We start from the raw sequence: 21,923 nt of genomic DNA on the forward strand, positions 1-21,923 counted from the left end.
AAGAAATTTGTCAATTAGCCCTTGGACAATAGGGACGTCTGAAAAATATGGCTGTTACAGTATATATGTTTGTTATTTATAAGTTTCATTTAATCTCTGTAGCTAGTGAAAATTAGGGGACACAAAAACAAATCTTGTTAAAAGTTTTCATGTTTTTAGTTTTTGATATGTTTATTGTTTTGTCAACTACTGTATAAGTAATGTCTGTCTCAGAAAGTTTTGTCTGCTCAAAGCAAAAGTATGTAACCACCACGTGGCCTAAAGCTTTATGCACTTAAATCTCTGTCCTCTCTGCCACGTGGCATAGTCACGTGCTAGTCACGTGCTAGTCAAGTGACTCGAACTACAATATTAAGTGGGTGCCGGTTTCCCAAACGACTCTTAGTCGAAAGTTACTCTTAGTTTTAAGAAATGCATTGTTAATTTGAAACCAAGATACGTATAGGTCAGTCGCAATGTAATCCAGGAGTTACGTCAGTTATTCAAATATTCATATTTGCAATGATCGTAGATAAGAACTCGTACGTGTATTTGTACACCCGCGTGAGGTGAAGGGTCAATAATAATATTTTATTACGTTATTGAATTCCATTATCTCTTTATTAACGATAAATGCTCCTAGTTATGGAGATTTTGTAATACTACTCCTACTTGCAGCTGTTAACTAACCTGACATTAAAAACCTACCAAAATTATTGTATTGCAGATTGTTTTTATTTATAATGTATTAGTTGTTCATTGACTGAGATATTTGTTTGTTTGATCTCTCTCTCTCTCTCTCTCTCTCTCTCTCTCACGAGAAGAGGCTTTTGTCACATGAGATATAAGCCCACACTTTCGATGTCGGAAATCATGAAACACGAGTGTTTCTTTAAAAAAAATGCCTGATGTTCGCTAACCAATTGCATCCTAAATAGGGTCTGATGAAAGGAATGCAACTCGGTCAGAAGGATGTGAGAGTGCAATTGCTCACTTTATCTCCACTATCACAATACTCCGTGCTTTGGTAGACGTTCATCTCAATCACAATGTTTTTGTGACGAAGCCATTACTATGACTTTCGCCAAGGACGTAATGTTTTTACCTTTGTTGGGTTACTTGTTTACAGTCTAACTCACAAAGTAATAGGCAGATTTCGATATCATTTTCAGGATAGGTCGGAAACGGGCTAAGAATGGAACATTTTTATGGTTGTCCATTAGTTAATTAATTCATTATTGTAATAATTATTATTACTATTTTTTATTATGTTTAGTTCTGTGATTGATTATTTTTGTAACTATGAAAATCAAACAAACTGACATTTATTGAAGAAGAGATATTTATTGAACATTCGACAAATAGGATATAGTAAAGGCAGCTTTTTTCTTTTAATTTCATATAAAAATTAATAAATGTGATCTTATGATTATACCAAAAAGGCAATGGTTATCTTGAAGATTGGTTACACACAGTATATACACATAATCTTTCTTACTTGTCCAAATTTCGTATATGACACAAGTGTATAAATAACTAGAAAAGGCTAAAGAACTTTACTGCCTGTTCTTCTCTTTCCATCATCGAGATGAATGAGACAAAATGCGTGTACTTCATTAAGGAATAGTGCCCCACTGCAAAGACTATGCTTTCCGATCTTCACGTAATGTATGACATTTATTTAATTAAATATCATTATTTTATTAATCATCATGGGGACAGGGTAGAAAATGGAAGCTCCTTATGAAATGCACCAAAGAAGAGGGACACAAACCGTGACGGGTATTATTCCATGAACATATTTCCAGCGCAAGTCACGAATCGATTTGTATATTCATACCGGATATTTATAACGTATGCATGTCTTTTTTCTCAAAATCAAATTATTAATCCATCTTTTCTTCCGAAAGGCAGTGGCATCCATTTAATGTCCACATGCATACATATATTTATATCAGGCTTCCCGCCCCGAGTTTCAGAAAAAGCTAAAACCTGTACCGAAACGGGTAGAGGCACGTTGATAATTAAGGCGTTTCCAGTAACCTCTGGAACACAGGGTGTACCACTAATGAACCAGGCTAGATACATGTGGTACCCTGAGGTTCAGAGATTGCTGGTGACTTTAGAGACATGTAGCAAAAGAGAGAGAGAGAGAGAGAGAGAGAGAGAGAGAGAGAAGGGTTCCACCAATCGTTGACTGAAACTCGGGGTACTATCTAGTCTGGTTCGGTCATTGGGCCAGACTCTTTCTGAATCATTAATTTGAGCTTATGGTGCCGGATCCGAAGAGCAGAGGGCAGCTCCAATTAAAATACAACACGTTTCACGTGTTTTTACCTCCTGTCTCAATATTATGTCATTGGTCTCAATGTTATTTGGCATACGGCGCTAAATGCGTCCAATATTGAACACCATATCATGTCGGGTCAGAAGAGACGCCATTATGGTGATCTTCAGGCCATCACCTAAATAATGTTGTTCGCAGGCACTCGTGTCCAATCATGGTGAGACATTGTTATTCTAGCCTAGAATCTAACATATGATGGATCCGAGTTCTAGCTATTGAAAAGGTACAACCTGTCATGGTGTCTTATGTCATGTGACATGGCAGACGCAGGGTTCACGTCTGTCACCTTTGCTGTCATAAAAAAGAGTGTACGTTGGACTCTTTTGATGCTAGAAGACAGTCATCCTAGACGCAGGTGCCAGGTTCGGTACATTTGCTGTTTTAAAAAGTGTAACCGCCTAACACCTCTAATGTCAGGAGACACGGGAAACACATTTTTGTCTGATCAATTTTCCTGCTGTGTCAAGAGATATCGCAGCGTCCCCAACCGGCGTTTTGTATGTAGTCCATTTGCTACAAACGCAGAATCTTTCAGGATCTTTCATCATTAAGCTCTTCATTACGCTGATCATACCATGTCATATCATGTGATATCGCCGACATTTAAGAACACCACATAAACATTAAACGCGTTCCACCTTTGTGTGATAGCGGTTCTTTATTTCCTCTTTTACCCAGAGTTAGCCCTGCGCCCTAAAGTTGTGGGTGTCAGAGCATGGAAATGTAACTGGAATAGGAAAAAATGAGATAGACGAATTAAATATCAGGTAAAGCGTGCGGGTTTAGACATGGAGCTTTCTGCATGTATGTCTCATTCGCATTTAAATGAATAAATAAATAAATAAATAAATAAATAAATAAATAGACCAGATTTTGTCACACCATCTTCCTTTTAGGTAGGACTACATGTACATCTGTGCAACAATTTAAAAAAAAAATCAGCTATATGAAAGAAGCACCTTCAACAAATGTCTACATATTTATCTATCAAGTTATTATTAATAATAAATTAATCAAAAAGATATATAATAATAATAATAATAATAATAATAATAATAATAATAATAATAATAATAATAATAATAATAATAATGTTATAAATGTTACCATCTAAAATATTCCAATATATATATATATATATATTTCATAGTGCTTCTATAAGTTCTGATATTTTAATAACAATCATTATTATTCATATAATAATAATAATTATTCTTTTTTTTTGTCTTTTTTTTTCTTTTTTTTTTTTTTTTTTTTTTTGCACACCTTGCTCACCTTGTCTGGTCCGTTAGTGGTTACGTCACATGAAGTGGGACTGTTTCAGGCAGCCGCTCATTTTTGTTTAGCTGCAAGTAAAAGAAAAAATTCCGTAGATAGAAAAAACGTATTTTATCGCTGTAGTCAGAAAAATGTTCAATTTTTGTTGCACTGCAAGACGTAATGTGATAAATATTGCATGTTTTAATCTGACCAGGAAGTATTTTGTTAGAAACGGCTGTCGTTGAGAAAATGTATGAATAAATAAAACAAAAATGTAAATATTGAATAACAGGAGCTAATAAAACAAAAGGATAAAAGTTGTGAAGAAATATAAAGGCATTATTTACACAATAAATCACATAACAATCCAATCAAATATTAATTCAAATTGATGAGTAAATCAAATAGATGAGTCCTCATAACTATGATCAAGTACATTTTAATATTAAATGAAAAAGTGACCAAGTGGCCAAGAAGGGGAATCGTTCAAATTTCCCCTGTTTAGTATCATTTAGCTTGAACAAAGACATTCACACTACAACAAAAGCGAGACGCGACGCATCTCGGTATACAAGTCAATAGCACGTGTTGTGGAGCTAATCTGACTTCTGTATTAAGACTACCGGCTGTGTTTGGAGATCAGCAAACGCCACACCGGAGACCTGTTCCCCAAACAATTTCAACAAGCGGTTATAACTATCGATCCGTCATTCAAACACAGAGAGCTTAAAACGTCGATATGAAGTGCTGTCTCTTTCTCTGCTACGCTTCATAAAACAGAAGCTGATTATTCAGGATATTGCAAATACTGGTATAAAGAGCAATCCCTTTTGTTTGCTTGGGACTATTATGTTTGCTACTGTACGGAGATTACAAGTTAGGATATTGAATGCGTCGACATTAAGGGTTGCCTTTTCTCTGTTACGAACACGTAAAATGGCAAATGACAGCTGAGGATGTTATTCTTGTTGACAAAAATCGCGTGCATTCCTCTTAACGTGCAAGCCATGCACCGCGATAGGGAGCACGTGCTATCTTATCTTTCTTAAGTTCAACTCGTGTGATACTTAAACTTGGTTATACTCAACCGTCTTCCTCAATTTCTTTGCAGATTCATTACTCACTGTACTTACTTTTTATGTAGCAACGTACAGATGTCATATTGCAACATCTTATTTAGCTTTCATCATGAAGATAGTAAACTATCCGCCTTCTTTTGCTTTGCCTTTTTTATTCGCATGGAGAAAGACCACTATAAAGAAGACTGTATTGAATATATCGTTTTTCATTGTCATATTCAATTTCTGCGTGGAGGCTGAACGTTGGGATGATAAAACGTTCATCAGAAAAAAAAATCACTTTCAGTAATAGGTGTTTTGTCAATAGTCATGATATACGCATGTCATGACACATATAGCATCATGGATCCATTTAAAAAATATCGAATTAAAAAGGCCCCTAAAATGTGAAGATTAAAAGGACGAACTGATGTTCCTACTGTTATAAAACAAAATATGCACAGGTGATAATGTTTTATGATAATAAAACTTTGTAAAATGAATAATTATTTTTCTTTTTCTTTTTTGTCGCTATATATTTATCGAAACTCGCGCAAGGGTTACACTGAGTATTCAGATATGAAAATGTCAAAACTGAATTAGTCCTGAAACTGCTTGGAATAAACAGCCTTGTATTTTACCATGGAGTCTATACCTCCGCTAAATGTGTTCTGGCCTGACGCTACGGTGGTACTGTACCCCGTATTTCTGTATTTCAATCATAAGCGTGTATATATATACTATAATACATTAACAGGTTTCATAAATCGCACTGGCATCGAAGTAAAATATTCATAACCATTACAAAAGCAATGGCTGTATAAAGGCTATGCATTGGAATACATGTACAGTATCACAAAACTGTGAAGATGCACCATCGCACTAATAGGTATTGGTTCAGCCAGCCTAATAATGAAATAGATGCGGGTGTCCATTATTGATATTCTCCATACCGCCTTTACTGCTTTCTACAATATAATGCAGATGAATTAGGATAATTGATATAAATTTTGTCGCCAAACGGACAGGGAGCATGCAATCACTAATGGGTTTGGGTAGCATCTGTGACCGACCTCAGTATTGATTCTGGTCATTATTTGGATGTAAGGCCCCATTCAGAATAGGGGAACAACAAGTCCGAGAGTCAAATATGGCCGACCCACTTAAATACTTCCCCTCGGGATATCTATACAAAGTCTATTAGCGGATTAGACTGCAAGCTTGGTAGTGGGTCGCCATACTTGACCCTCGGACTAGTTAGTCCCCTATTCTGAATGGAGCCTAAAATAGCACTTGAATTCTTCACTATGCTGACATATGCTGGTGAAACCCACGTTATATTGTAGAATTGCCCCTGAAAGCTTTCTGTTGTTAAATATGAACAACATAACATCATTTTATTCTTTGTCATATATGATCATATGTAACTATTGTAAGTTCAGAATATACACTGTATCAGTGTGGCATTTTAATTTTAAAAAAGCGCCATGAAACGAAGATGACAATAACAATATAATAAACCTGCAGCAATGTTGACATAATTGTAGAAAACTGTATCGTATTCAACAATATTTTCGGACAATTGTGCATATGCCGAACGATATTAGGCGCAACAATAAGGTGATACAATAAATGCGAGGCGGTGCAATACAACTTCAGTGCACTTTAACATTTTGTTTGACAATGTATGAAACAATGTAACCAACTGAGCTGCGTTACAAGCATATATCTTGGCAATCCGCAAAACAATGTATCAAACTTCTTTATAATATGAAGCAGAAAGCCTATGATGTTCAGACCATAAGTCGAGCGAAGCATTTTGGGTAACAAAAATCAATGCAAATGCAATGCAAAAATTTAAAATGAACTGCAATAGTATATACAATAGTTTGATACAATACTTAATGCAATGCAAAAAATTATAATGAACTACAATAGTATATACAATAGTTGATACAATAACTGCAATATATGAGACGTTCCTATGGCGTCATATTTTAATTATCACAAAATCTAAAGCAATACTTATAACTGCAAAGTGACTGCTACGCGACAGCAAGCAACTGGGTCACGATACTTTCAAACCATAGTATTTACTTGTACTAGTAATATACACTGTAATGGTTTTTAAAAATGTATAGTGCAAAAGAAAATATAAATATAATTAATAAATAAAACAGATAAATAAAAATAGGAATAAATAAATCAATAAAATGACAATAAAAAAAATAAATGACGCATTTATTCCCTCATTTCTTTAGTGAGCATTGCTGAAGATACAATGGTGACAGTACAATATATTTGCCAGATAAGCACAAACACTGTGAGCATAGAAATGCAGATAATACAGCAACGTGACGTCACTGGTAGACATCCAGGTCCCATTTCACACAGATTTAGACACATGGTAGTCTTAACTTATGGACCGAAAAAGTCAGATAAGTTTGTCGACTTATAAATCGGTAGTAGTACGGTATTTGACCTTTTACGTTAAGTAACTTTTTTATTTTTGAATTTACCAAAAAAGTTTTTGATTAGGAGGAATTTGTACAGTAGCAGTAGGCCTACAATTTCTTGCACCACTATTCACTTTACAAACTACTTACGGAAGAGTTAGACAAGGCTAACGTATTTTAGGGTTCTAGTTGTTTTATTTCAGCCATCATACTACTGCAGCTTTATCCTGTCAAAAGAAAGTACAATAACAATACAAACAATGCTTAAAACTGAAACCACCATTTGACTTCTGTTCTGCTGTGAAACGGAACTCAGAATTTACCATATTTTTCTTCCCGGGATTTAATCTACTTACCGACATGTAAACCTTGGTAACAGATAAAAGATATGAGAGTAGGTGAATAGATGAAAAAAAATAATAAATACAATAAATAAATAAGCAAACAACAAGTGAATAAATATAATAATATAAAAATAAGATAAGAAAATAAACAACAATAAAAATAATTTTAACTAGATAACTTAAAATTAAAAAAAAAAAAAAAACAGTAAATAAAATAAAATCAAGATAAAAAACACACCATAAAGTATACCCTTCATCGTAAGTAAGAGTGTAGGCACTCAAGTGTGCAGTTGGAACCACAACAGTATTGAAAACAACAAAATTTAGAGGGAAGATGGACGCATTTGGTCATCTCGTCATAGGTAATCAGTAATATAAATATGGAATAATATAAAATAATATACCAGCTTAATTAGCCTTACACAGTACGTACATGTATAAAGTCTATCTACTTTATTAGATTCTCTTAAGTAATCTACAGCTTTAGAACATTCCTGGTGTCGCCTAGAAGCTGGTGAGATAAAGAAAGATGCGGGAAAGCATGACTGACAGTACTGAAATGTAATACTATGACACTGTAGTAAATCACCCAGGGCGTTATGTACAGTGTGTGTTTCATTGTTTTTTTTTTTATGTCTCCCCATCATCTTTTCCTATGTAAGTATATAAACAGTACTGGCAATTACCCTGAGTTATTCCGAGTCGTAGTTAACTTATCTTTTACTGTATCTCCATATGGGTGATCTATATCTCTCCAAATCTCCATGAAACCTATGGTTATGTACAGAACTCCCGGTATTTGGTGACATACAACTCTCTAATATCAAGGGGGGAGGGGGGCTCTGAAAAAGTACACAAAATTAGAGTATAAGCGATACAATAGGCCTAATTCCCATACAATAATTTTGTAACATGCTTCGAGCGGACCCTGTGGCACGTACATGTACAGTAGGGAAAGATGCATCGAAACATAACACAAGTAACAAAGTTACCCCTGGACCCTTGGCTCACAAGAGCTGGAGGCAGCGACAAATGATGTTATTGATCCCGTAATTGCCTTGATCTGTCTGCAGGCAAATATTTGCTGCGGGCCTGGGTTCCAGTGAGAGATCAATACGTTATGCCAATGGTGAGTAAAAGTCGAGGAAGAGCTGCGAGAAATGTCTAAAATGGATCGCATTTTTTTTTTTTTTTTTTTGCAAACGTTTTCCGACGATGAGGAATAATAATCAAGAAGTAATGAAAAAAAAACTTATTCAATACAAATTTGGTGCTCTTATCTTGAAGATTTTTAAGACGCATTTTGCTATTCAATATTACTGCCGATCAACTTTGGTGTAATCTTTTCCACTTTTCATGTTCACTTCTCATTTTTTAAATTTATACCTAAACTTCCTTGCTTTTTACATTTGTTTGTCTGAATGGCATAGCTTTTGAAACGCGTTTCACTTAAGTCTTTCACAGGTGTTCTTAGTGATTTTCTAAGGGCACATTCCAAATAAAACTATCGTTCTACGTAGACGGACCAACTCCGCGGAGACTCTTGCTGACTGCTGACTTGCTGACCACCAGATTACCAGACTGGCGTAAACTAGAATACAGAAGAGCTGGTGCTTATGCGAGTACGTTGGAAACAAAGGGAGGTGTGTTGATTTGTTAATCTGATTTCATTCAGCGAGAGAGAGAGTCCCAGAGGAGTTAAATCGATCTATGTATAACAGTAGTTTCATTTTGAATGGTCCCCAAGTTACATATAACCAGTAGAGACTGAATGATGCAGGCAAGAAGGCTGTGGAACGGTCATGCGTTTATCATCTTATCTATGCCCGTCAAGATATATCAAAGATCAATCCAGAAATCAAGTAATTCAACAAAGGAAACAAACTGATACAACGTCATAAAAGCATATGACCCAAAACGTTTCGTAAAAAAATCTTTTAATTATTGGCATATTTCACGGCGGAAGAAGCCTCGGTTTAGAAATACCGGTTTAAGCGTGCTATATTAGAATCCGTAGGTAGACTGATCGGTTGCCTCGTAGTCAATATCCTTATTTAACAAACGAGCAATATGAAACACGCTTTTAACATCGTGCTGTTGATAATTATATACATGTATATAGCCAGATACAATTCTAAGAGTCTGACTATGCTTTGCAAAAAAATCCTTAAATAATTGCCTTAGTTTACCACAAAACCCACGTGTCTCATCATTCTCTATCAATACTTCGAATCACACAGATATGTTTTAATCACGACTTGATATAGGTCACATTTACGTCTGTCTTATCGCGGTTAAAGTCGCATTCTTTATAATTAAACCACAGCACAATACTATGAATCTTGTCAGCGCTTCCCTGCAATGTGAGCAGCTTCCAAGTTAACCAGGTTAGGACAGATAATCGATATTGTTTTGAGGAGGATCTGATTCTCTGTATCGTTGTTTAAGAACAGCTTTCGCTATGTATACAGTATATATCCAGTATGGCAGTGGCAGTTCTAGATTTTTCTCGTTCCCTTTCGAAATATTAAAAAAATTGACACAAAAAAGTCTGGAAATAATGTAATTCGTTATTTTTTTATCCATGTTCGAATACTAACGACATTTAGAAATTTGTATTTTTTTGTAAGTGCAATATCTTACTTGTTTTTCATTTTAAGCAAACACCCAAGTGATGCAGATTACATTTTAAATGGTATGAGGTATTCCCGCTTTATAAACGCACCAGAACTATTTTGCCAGCCGAATACATGTAGGATACAATGTATGTATTTGCCTTTCTTGGTTTGGTACCAGTCTAACTCACAAAATTACGGAATGATTTTGATAAAATTTTCAGAGCAGGTCAGACGTGGACTACCTCAGAATCGACCAGATTTTGGCACCGATCCACCGATTAATTCATTCATTAATGAGAACGGAGTAGTCTTGGCGCAGGTCGGCTCGCTCTGAGTTCTTGTCTTAATGTTAATGGACTTTGCCGTTGTTGCAGTGGGCCCTTGGCCCCATCGATTGGATCTTTTCCTTAGAAGTGTTGTGTGTGTGTGTGTGTGTGAGTGTGTGCATGCTCGCACGTGTTTATGTTTATGTCTGTGCGTGCACGTGCGTGCGAGCTTGCGTATGTTGAAATGGAGACCGCAATCGGGGTATTTTTGCAAAATCCGGTTTCTGTAACTTACCAATACACATGACAAGAAGCTAGCTTGACACCCCCTTCTTCCTGTCGTAACCTAGACTGAAGACGAAGCCTAGTGTTTTACTAAGGAAAACCAGTCTTGTTCTGTGAATAGTATATAATGGCCGAGTACCTAAAGTATATATTGCGTTTTCATCCTGGTGGTTTATGGTAAAGAAGCAAAGATGTGATTGTGTGTGTGTGTGTGTGTGTTTGTTTGTTTGTTTGTGTGAGTGTCTGTCTGTGTGTGTCTGTGTGTGTGTGTGTGTGTGTAACGGGATGGTCGCTTAGTGACTGAACAGTCTGAGATGCGCAACCTGGCGGCTCCTCAATTCCCAGCCGAGACTTATAAAATCTTAACACCAACATGTCTGACAGAACCACAACCAGTGTCTGAGAACCGTTGCCAACGGCCGATTCTCCAGAGCCGGCAATCTGTAGTTTCAGTCTGGCCTTCATATAAGGTTATTTCATCCCTACGGGATTTTTTTCAGAGCTCTGCCTACTGTTTGCTTTAAGTTCAAACTCCGCTGAATAATAGAATCGGTGGAGGTTATTTCCCAGGAGTGAAGACGAAGCCAAGCAGAGGTTTCCAATGATTTTGATTTTTTTTTGTGCTTCAATAACCTCTGAAGAGTTTAGCTCATTTTTTACTCACGCGTTCTCCTAAAACACTATATCTATATAAATTAATTTTTTTGTCCCTCAACCTCCCTCTTGTTAGCTAAAATTCCAAAGTTTCTCTCTGGTTATTCTTCTGGTAGAATATGAGGTACAGTGTAAATAAATGTTCTATGAACAAGGTTTATTTTGAATCAATCTACATGTACAATACATCAGCTTAACTTGTGATATATACTTTGCACCAAAAGTAAGTTTACGACGAAATGCCAAAACAGTTCCATAAAAACAACCTTAAAATACACCACACTCTCAAGGAATATGATAAGATTATATGAAAAAATCAATACTGAGCTGTAGCGTACTCGGCATTGAAGTTAGCACTTAATCAAAAACATAAACCTTGTCAAATAACTCGATGAAAAAAATACAAAAACCCATTTCCTTTGTAAGAGGTTTGTTCGTCAATTCAGAAAAAAATGCATTCTATTTTTCTAAAGTTTTGCAGCCTTCAAGCATCGCTAACATTAAACATGGCGACAAATCACCAATCTGCAACTTCCAGAAAGTAGGGAGTACGTAAGAACCTCAATGCTCGTCGCATCCAGGCAAGACATAACAAATCCATTTGTCGATCGCGGGGCTTCCGATAGTAAATACAGCGCTAATTTGGTATCCGCCCGCTGTGCAAATGTTGTAAACCCTGAAGATGGATAATTAACTGCATCTTACGCATTTTACTTCGATAATGATTCAAATGAACCACAAGACTGTGTCACTATTATCTTGGGCCTTGGTCAGACGTTACTAATTGTCTTCTCATATTTTATTCTATTTCATTATTATTATTATTTTTTTTTTTTGACAATCAATGACGTTTTTTTCTAATCTGATCTCTTGCCATTGCTAAATCCTTTTTTTTTTTTTTTGTATGTAAAATTTCCAAGTTTCAAAAACCAATGGATTTACATATTATGACATAAACACTTGAGTTCATACTGTAAAACCCGGAGATGCACGTGGACTCGGCATTACGTATTCAATATATCATGGAAATATATGACATTCATAATATTATCTACCCGCAGTCCTGAGAACACAATACTCGAACAATTATAATGTGATTTTCACTCATGTGCTGTTACCAAGGCAACGCGATGTCAGTGAATTAAGGAGGTGATATTGTGGCAAACAGCGCGTCTTAATGTTGACATTAAGCGAGTATTCTACACTGGCAGGGACTTGCCAGCCAGACATAATATATAAGAGCAGATATTGAAATGTCTCAGATATGTTTCAATCTGAAAAGAGGTCAATTTACTTCTTATGTGGGATGTTTGTTTTTTGTTTTTGTTTTTTTTAAATATTTTGTATTTAAAAAATAAAACAACAAACTTTCCGTCTGAATGATATTAGCTGAATATCCAAAAAAGACTTAATCTTCAAATTCATATTCAGCGTCTTATCACATTAGTCCATATATAGACACCATTTTTCGTATAGAACTATCCTAGGACTAAAACGTTCTCATTGAACCTCCAGATATTGAACGGCATTTACTTCAAGCTAACCAGGGCCTTTATCGTTTGCAAACCTCGCTCTCTGGGGAACCCCATGAATATGACCGTGCCTCATCTTTAATAGGTTGCTTGGTCCTGGGAGAGGCAATACAATCCATTAGCAAATAACCATTACCGATAACAAACGTCATGATTCTGGCATCGGGCCGTCAACGGGGCATAACGCACGGGCTCAAACCATTTGACACGTGCGATATTATTGGAGTGCGCGTCGTTGTATGATGCTTAATATCGGGAGAGATCAATGATCAATATGACTGCACTATTTGCTGAACGGCTTTGTAACGCATGTTTTGTGTCAGTTAGAGACCGTTTTAGAAGACAATGCAGAATTACTGCATTTGAAAAAAGCATTACTGACGAGAAAAGTAGAAAGCATTTAATAACCATGCAATTAGTTGAAACTTTACACTTTGAATAGCTTATTTGATTTAGTTTTCGGTAGAAAAAGATCGAGATGTTATCAATTTTTTCTCGAGTTGGCAAAGAAAGAAAAGTTTGCAATTTTTATAATTATTCATCATATATCTCATTAGTCCAGCTTTCTCTAGTTTCCACAGTATTTCGGCCGCTTGCTATTGTGTATTTGCTTAGAAACTGACGCGCGAATCTTTATCGCAGGTGGACTAATTTCGCGACATAGGCTTAATAACTACGCAAGCTGACATACCATACTTCTGTAGCAGGTATCAGCCATATGTATGGCACTCTTAATAACGAAAAACGCTTTATCTATTTGCACAGCTTTTCTGCATAGTCGACAATGTGTATATGGGCACGCTGATTACATTTTTTTAATACAGTGTGATCATACAGCCTAACTGCAATAATTGCCAATTTCCTCAAACACCAGCTTATATTACATGCTGAATAAATGGCCTAGATGCCTTATAAGTTACGCAGCTGGCAACATGCTTATCTAAATAAGTCACGACGACTCCTTGATACATGTATAAAGCTGAGGTTTATCTTTTCGCGTTGAAATATTTATGCGCAAGCCGTTCGGTTTTATCTGAATTGTGGGTGACGATATTGATTATAAAACACGATCGCATATATCAGATTAAGCAGATGCTATATTATTCTTAACACATTGCTATGGTTGCTACCAGCTTACGATTAGAATCATAAAATTTCCAGTGCAATTGGAGGGGTTGGGGGGGGGGGAGCCCCCCTCTCCATTGTTGCACTCCATCCATTCACAATGTAAACTAGAAAAGCATCCCGAGAGCTCAGACCTCCGCCAAGGCAGCGATTTTTTTATTATTATTGACTATTGATTGATTATTGATTGATTATATCCGCATCACCACCAAATACTAATCATCTCTTCCTTTGCCCATTTCTGACAGTTCCGGAAAATTTCATCAAAATCGGTCTATAACTTTATGAGTTATGTTGATGACAAACAAACAAACAAACAGACAAACAGGGGTGAAAACATAACCTCCTTGGCGGAGGTAATTAAATAGGCAAAATTTAGGCCTAAGTGGGCGGTAGTATCAAAGCCTATCTCCTGACCTCTAATGGGACCTGCAGTGTATTTTGAAGGTACTGTGCGGGTAATTCTATCATCTCGTGAAAATATTAATTAATTAATTAATTAATTATGTCAAAAAGCAAGGAAGGAAACGGATATTAAAATAGGCAGACGTATAGAATGAAATGCGTAGATATGGCTTCGCCAAATTTTAATAAGAGAAAAAGGGAAGTGCGTTTTCCACTCGCAATATTCTCGTATTTTCACTAAAACGTAGACCATGAGCAAAGCTATCAGAGACAAACCACTTTTCACGTTCTATTACATTAAATGCGCAGGTATGGTTTTGTATATTGAGTATGAACATTTCCAATTTATGAACATTTCTAATCTAAAGAAAGATATAATAATAATAATAATAAACAATATTGATGCATAATAACATCCCATCAACCGCAAATTCATTTCGCAGAAGACAAGACGCAGTTACATTATCGTACTCATCTCAGTAATTCACCCAGCACAAGTCATTGTGTCATTAAATACATATTCCTATCTGCAAGAATCCATTATCAGTGCATACTGTCACTAAAGGATCGAAATCCGAGGCTTTAACTACGACATGCATTAAGTTCACTGCACCGAGATCCTTCGTGATTGATAACTGCGAAGCTGCAGTATGTTGTTCCTAAGTGCTTTTATGGAAGACTTTTTTCATATAGACGAACTAAACGTGACTGCACCCCGCGAAGATGCTTGCATTTTGACGTGGAAATAACGGAGGCAGAAGGCGAGAAGGAGAGGTTCTAGATAACAGTCCATCAGTGGGGAGGGAGGAGGTGGTTAAACGTAGCCTCTGCTTAACCTCTACCAGGGCCACAGATTTGATTTTTCACTAAATATTCACAGAATATGTGTCTGACTAAATATGGTCCTCTAACTGTGTGGCTTGTGGAAATGTGCCTATAATATCTGCCACCCTGGTAGAGGGTAGCCTCTGCTTTCGTTTTGTTTGCAAGCGATCGACCTGTTTGCTACCCAAGTAGCCATCCTCCCTGTTCTACACTGCTTGATCCACCAGTAGTTAATACGCAAATACAACTGATCAAATATGTGTGTTCAACCACCTTCATCTCTACAAACGCAAGTGCACTGCAATGATGCGGGTTTCATATTCATAGCGAATTATCAAATATATATGGAATATACGATACGTACGCTACTTTACTGCCAGCCGCATTAACGTGACCTATAAAGCGCTAACTACATTCGAGGTGAAAATTATCACAGAATAAAGCGAAAGGTGTATTATGGAAGTAATGACATATTACGGTTACATGTACATGTACTGATAATTGGACTTTTAACTCAAACACACCCACCCTAATACTACATAATACGAGGCTAAAATGTCTATAGGAATGTACAATGTTCTTGTAATATTTCTTATATATCCGTTATATACTTACAGACGTACATGCGTAGCACCATCACAGACCCCAAAGATTATATGAGATACCAGAAAAACACGAGCGACACACAACATACATATTATACTATTACGAATTACGCGAATATGTATACTACTATTTACCGCTATTGTACACTACTAGCTTATGGAGTCATACATGTATGTGCTAATAGATTTACTTTATATCCATTTTCGGATATTCTATGCCCAAAAGCTCACCTACGTTGATGTAAATGATCACCCCAATCACGGCGAGGAGAAGTAACAATCCCACCGTAATGAACACAATGTTTAGAATTTTTTTCAATAGCAAATACTCATCAGTGCCTGGGTTGAGAATGTTGCGATCCAGTCCTCCTTTGCCTTCCAGTCTGTTATCCTCTAAACGTTTGTAAATTCTTTGCAGAGTGGAGTTCTGTTTTCGGTGGGATTTTAAAGCAACGCTGTCTTTGGAATCCTCTCTTTTATCGTCTAAATTATCCATCGAGACGCTGGTGGCGTCCATGTCACTTCTAGGGTCCGATTTTGGATTTGAGGCCAGCGCCATCTCGGGAGAAATTGTGGAATTATTATTATTATTACTGTTATTATCATTAGGCTGTAACGTAGACGCTCCTTGTCCCTGCTGTTTTAATAACAATTCCTCGATACTCTCGTCATTGCGACCCGCCTCATTGATATTCACAATCTCGTCGTGCTGTGCTGATTGAGTACCTCCGCTGGCGGGGAAATCCTCGCGGGCCAATCGATCGCGTTCGTCTGCTCCGCCAGCTTCCACTGCAGAAACCGATTTGTTGTGCCTCCGGCTTAGTGGGGTGGCAGCTCGGAAGTAATGCTCAAACGAGAAAAGCTCAAAATCACTCGAGTCGTACTCATCTCCTGTAAGTTCAGGGGCACTCTTTCGGTCTATTTGACGCATGCGCGTATCCGGAAACTTCCCGTCGTTTCTGTCATCGTCACGATTGTTGCCCGCAGCCTGCCTGTTTGCGCAGCCGATGTCCTCACTAAAGGCGCGCGTATATTTAGATTTGCGTTGACCGCTTTCTGGAGGATAAAACGCGTCGCTAACTTCACTATCGTTTGGATCAGGGACATATTGCGCAACTATATTATGATCCCTTTTTTGAGATTCTCTGCGTTTTTGCGGAGATGAAGCCCTGTCGGACTGTTTAACATTATTCGCATCTTGTCCATTTTTTAAACCGTTCTGATCACTTTCGCTGTCTTTGGTTGCACGTGTACCTTTCTGACTGGCACGAGAAGCGGATCGCCTCCTTGCTAAATCTGACGAGGGCGACTGCAGCAACGGCGGGGGCTCGGATGCCGGGCGAACAACTTTACTCGAAATATCCTGATTTGGGTTAACGCCCGTCTTCTCGTTTTTAGTGATCCCGTTGGTTGCAGGCCCCCCCTTCGTCACTTCTTTCGGAGGCACGGTAATGAAGCGGTTTTGGTAATATATGACAGACCTGGCTGGCGGACCCGGTTTGTGAGGGGCACTTTCGGGTCTTTTCTCAGGCTTCTGCTGATCACGCATCTTTTCAGTGCTGGACCACGTGTTCCGGCGCACATCTCTTTCCTCTGGGACTAGTAGACTGTTACCGGTCTCATCGTCATTTTCACTTAAAGAACCGACCCGGCCCTGCGCAGACGCTGCTCTGGACTTAGGCCTGTTGAGTGAGTGCTTTCCGTAAAGGGAAGAACTCTGCGGACAATCTGAGTATTCCTCCACTTCTTTATCGAGGTCGTGACTTGCGTCAAGATGGTGAGCTTCTTTTCTACTATAACCATGCGTGCTTGAGTCGTACGAACTGGGCCGAATATCCTTTCTGTGATCTTTCTTAGTTTTCTGAGTAGGAGAGCTACTATAGAAAGTTGCGTCTGATTGCACGACCCTGTGTTTAGATTTTGGCGACTGTCGAGACGGCCGACTCTTTGGCCTATCAAAGGAACCGCTCTGGTCCTCTGACGTACTGCTTGAATATTTTCTTTGCCTTGCCGCGAGTGACAGTCTGTAGTCTCGCGGTCTCGCTTCCTCGCGCGTCACAGAGTGACCAAGGGCCTTTTGCTGACGTTGCTCGTCCGATGCGCTGCTGGATGAACGGTGCTCTGTCTCGGAGGAGTTATTCCCTGGGCTGTAAGAAGCACTGGCTGAACTTTCAATGGGACCCGGTGTCTTGTTGTGTCTTGACGGGGAAGGCGTCGTTAAATAGCTGTCTACGTCACCGTCCACCCCAGCTGGAGAGTCAAGGTATGGAGACCGTTCTGACTGTGACCTTGAAGATGACCTCGATGGAGGTCGGGGTGACTTGGATCTTGACCTAGATAAAAGTGTAGGTGAATTTGAACTTTTTGTAGATGGCGGCTGCGGCGACCTAGACCTTGACGATGGTCGAGGTGACCTTGACCTACTACGCGCACTAGGCGATCGGAGAAAATCCTTCTTTTCTACTGATCCCTTTGACTCTGCTGTGTGTTCTTCAAGGGCTTTGCCACGCTGTTTAGGTGGGCTTCGTTTTATCTGATCCGGACTGTTTTGGTTGGCGCCATGCTTTTCATGGTTTCCGCTCTTTGTCAGTTGCTCTTCCTGGCGCTTAATATTTTCCCTTTCTTTTTGTTCTCTTCGATGGGAATGATTATGTTCCGATTTGGTGGCTTTACCCTGTGTATAAGCATCTAATTCATCACCGCTGGCGTGAGTTTTGTGGTTAACTTTCAGTCCATGAGGATTTTTCAGTGACTCAGTTTCAACACTGTAAGCGGGGCCTCCGTGTTTCTGACCCGCGGGAAAAGAATGCGCGTGACTGTGTGAGGTTAAATTACTGGATAGCTCGTTAATGGCCTCTGCTATTTCCAGTGGGCTTGGAGCACGTAGGTACGACTCCTGCCTTTCATCTAGACCGGAGCCACTCGGCTCCTCTTGGTTAACGGGTGAAACTGCAGAGTTTCTTCCGCTTCTGGGACCGTTTGGGGTTTTCCCGTGAGACTGGCCAGATCTACGGGGTTTCCCAGAGCTGTGGTGCCTAGATCTACTGGGGTAGGGCGAGCGCACGCGCGGGTGCCTAGTTACCGGCGGTGGGTGGTCTGGAACAGATAACAAATCATTATCTACGTTCACATCTTCACTGCCCACGCTGGAAGCGCGTTTATGGCGACCAGGCGACCAGGCGCCAGGCGTCTCGGTACAGGCGACATCTTCCTGGATGCGAGGAAGTGGTGATCGTCTGCTGGGGGCAGAGCCACGTGATGATTGCCGCCTTTGAGAACCACGTGGTGACTTGCTAACAGGTAAAGCAGTAGCTTTTGCACTGACAGAGTTGGTAGGTTCCTGGGGTTTGTTTAATCCCTGTGATTTACCAGCTCCCTGTGATTTTTTTGTTGCCTGTGGGCTGCTACTAGTAGATACTTCTGGTTTACTACCGGTACCCTGTGAATTGCTACCTCCCTTTGGTTTAACGGGCCTCCTAGGGATAGAGAAACCGTTGGCGTCAGGTTTTGCCGGTTCCGCACCCGCTGCACCGTGCCGGCCAAAACTGAGAATATCCTTACTAAACTTTGGAACATCTGGCAAGGCGTTGGATAAAAACTTGGCGAACGACTCGCTAGGGGCCGCCATATCGTTCCGATCGATCTCGTTTCGTTCTCCCGGGGTTTTACTTATCCTTGTCCTGTTGCGCTCCAATACCTTCCAAAACACATTTACGAATTGTAATTGCTTTAATGCACGTTATATAGGAGCCGGTTTGTTATTAAAGCCTGTTGAACAGAGCACATTTCCATTTCATTTTGTCTTCCGATGCGTTTCTTTGAGAATCATTTTTAAGAATCTGAACTCATGAATGCTCCACTTGTCCTTTGTTCTCAGATTTTAGAATCTTAATTTAAGATGTATTAATTGCTGTGTGTATTAACTTCATATTCCAACTGATCTTCTTTTCTTTACGATCTTGGTGTCAATCACGTTAACTTCAACCGGTAAAATTTTTGTTTGGAAAGACGAATCTATAATAGTCGTTTTTCACTGTATCCCGTTTGTCATACTTTTTTTTCTCTTTTTAATGAGCCCCTCTTTAAGTCCGATACACTTCATCCGGTAACTTTTTATATAGATAGACGGAACTATGATATTAGTTCACAATATATATGTTTTTTGTGTCCCTATTGAACAGGTCCACAATTAATTTAGATTTCGTTATCAGTCGTAAGCCTCTTATATTGAATTGTACACCGAAACAAATTTGGTTTTCATACAGTGAAGTTATTTCCCGTGTTGTTGCCAGCTGATGACTGGAAGTTCTTCAAAGAATTATTGTGGCAAAACATCAAACAACAGTTCTCTATATTGTTTGAATAGTTTACAGTTATCAGTTAATAAATCGGATAGTATGCGGTATAGTTTTTAGACGTTAACTCTTCATATTATCCATTGACATCAACTGTCCTTGTTGTCCTCTTTTTTACAAAGACATATTTTGCATATGTCGCGAAATCACCCCTCCAGCTTGGAATTTCCTTTGCTCCATTGATGTAATATGGTATTATCCACTATTCTGCAAGGAACTAATCCACACGTGGCTAAAATGTCTTGTTTTAGGCCAAATATCAGCCATGTATTTTCCAGTTGTAAACAGGCTCTTGAGATAGGAATTTGGAGTAGATTTTTCTGGGAAAACCGCATGTTGTATTGAAGATGTTTATCTTCAGCTAAGGTGACCTTTGTCTATAGCCCACCGGTGACCAAAGCACCCCGTTAAGTTCCTAATCAAATTTTATCATTAAGCACCAGGTACGCCAGAGACTTTTGACATAATTTGGTACAGGTACAGTCCAAGTGGTTCAACTGGTGAATGGCTTTCTTCAGTAATTAATGAGCTCCGATCTCTTATCAATACCCTCAGATTTGACACTTAATCAGAATTATCAGACATGACCTCACAATGATGTTAAAAACATATCTGTTAAACTGCTGTGTAGGTTCACAGTCTTTAAGCTTGAACAACATAGATGAGAGCGCCCCGACTACCGTGGGTGGTGGGTGTCAAAGTTACGTAACCACTTACAGCGCAGCCAAAGTATCGACTGTCCATAACAATTTGGATGTTAAACGTGTTTTAACCGCTCCCATCAGTTAAACTCTCACGCTCTCGGCTGCCCAGCAATTGGATACAAACATGGTTTTCAAATTGTGAATTGTCTTAAATCCAAGATCCCATGGTGCTAAACGATTTTAAATTGCACTGTCTTAAAAAAAACGAGGAAACCCGTTCGGATCGTGTTTCCAATTTGCCCTATCTCTTGCCGCATTCAGTCAGCCGCCTACACTAAATCACGACTTGTTAAGACCATCACCAAGTGAAAACAAGGAATCGGAATTGGACTGGGGCCCAAACTGGCTTCTCGCTTGCTCTGGAAGTTGTTATTTCGATTAAAGGATTTGGCCCATTTTTGCCAATGTTGACTCACTTTGTTTATCTGCTATAGGAAGCATTGGGGCGTTAAGGGTACATGGAGGAAATGATAAGAGCAAACAACACCCATCTTTTAATAGATTGGCCCAGAGGCATTGATCAAAGAACATAGAATAACGATCCCAGGCTCGTCTTGAAGCAGCATATACGTGCCGTACCAATCTAGGGATTGAAAAGATTGCCGTTGTATTTCTGTGTACTTGGAATCAAATGTCCCGTGTCGCAGTTTCTTTCGCCCGTTTCAAACCTGCCTTTAATTGTATAAATACTGATCATGCTGACAGGTTGCTTCTTTTAATAAAAGTACATGTAAAAATTAGTAGACAATTAAGTAAGAGATCTTAAAAATAATAAAAATATATAAAAATACAAATAATAAACAAATGAAATAAATAAAATAATAATAAAATTTAATTAGAATAAAAAATCCTTAAAAATAAAGACTTAAAAAAAAACAAGACTTAAAAAATAAAATACAGAACAAATGCAAAGTTAAAAGCATTAATTTAGATTTAAAAGTTGTTTACTAAAAGTAAAAAGAAAAAATGTCCTAATGTAACGTTCTGTAAAATGTAAAATGGTCAGTCATACATTTTTTTGAAAGATAAGTTCTCTTGGTAACTGATTCCATTCGTACCGGACAGCGTATTCAAGAGATTTTCCCCAAATGTTTTAAACTTTGCA

General features: G+C 38.4%; 1 protein-coding gene across 2 annotated transcripts; it reads right to left on the minus strand.

Annotated features, from left to right (window-relative positions):
- Nucleotides 1-1,299: 1,299 nt before the first annotated feature.
- LOC106158127 (uncharacterized) lies at nt 1,300-21,106 on the minus strand. 2 transcript variants are annotated; one of them, XR_015330868.1, is made up of 3 exons: nt 15,991-21,106; nt 3,602-3,672; nt 1,300-3,053 (listed from the first exon to the last, which is right to left on the minus strand). XR_015330868.1 is itself a non-coding variant. In XM_086994437.1 (3 exons), exons 1-2 carry the CDS (start codon nt 19,385-19,387, stop codon nt 3,622-3,624), a joined length of 3,444 nt encoding a protein of 1,147 aa, XP_086850563.1. In that variant the 5' UTR covers nt 19,388-21,106; the 3' UTR covers nt 1,300-3,053; nt 3,602-3,621. The 2 variants fall into 2 exon arrangements, 1 of the variants encoding a protein (XP_086850563.1); XM_086994437.1 differs by having other exon boundaries at nt 15,995-21,106.
- Between the last annotated feature and the right edge of the window lie 817 nt (nt 21,107-21,923).

The sequence above is a fragment of the Lingula anatina genome, chromosome 8 (assembly GCF_051362555.1).
Source record: "Lingula anatina isolate TDL-2025a chromosome 8, LinAna3.0, whole genome shotgun sequence".
Lineage (NCBI taxonomy): Eukaryota > Metazoa > Brachiopoda > Lingulata > Lingulida > Lingulidae > Lingula > Lingula anatina.

What these genes read in the sequence shown, in the direction of transcription:
- LOC106158127 (XM_086994437.1), bottom strand. Translation starts at nt 19,387, where the DNA reads ATGGCGGCCCCTAGCGAGTCGTTCGCCAAGTTTTTATCCAACGCCTTG. An exon ending in GGGTGATCATTTACATCAAC is followed by an intron (nt 3,673 to 15,994) that starts GTAGGTGAGCTT and finishes TTTTACTTGCAG; the next exon opens with CTAAACAAAAATGAGCGGCT.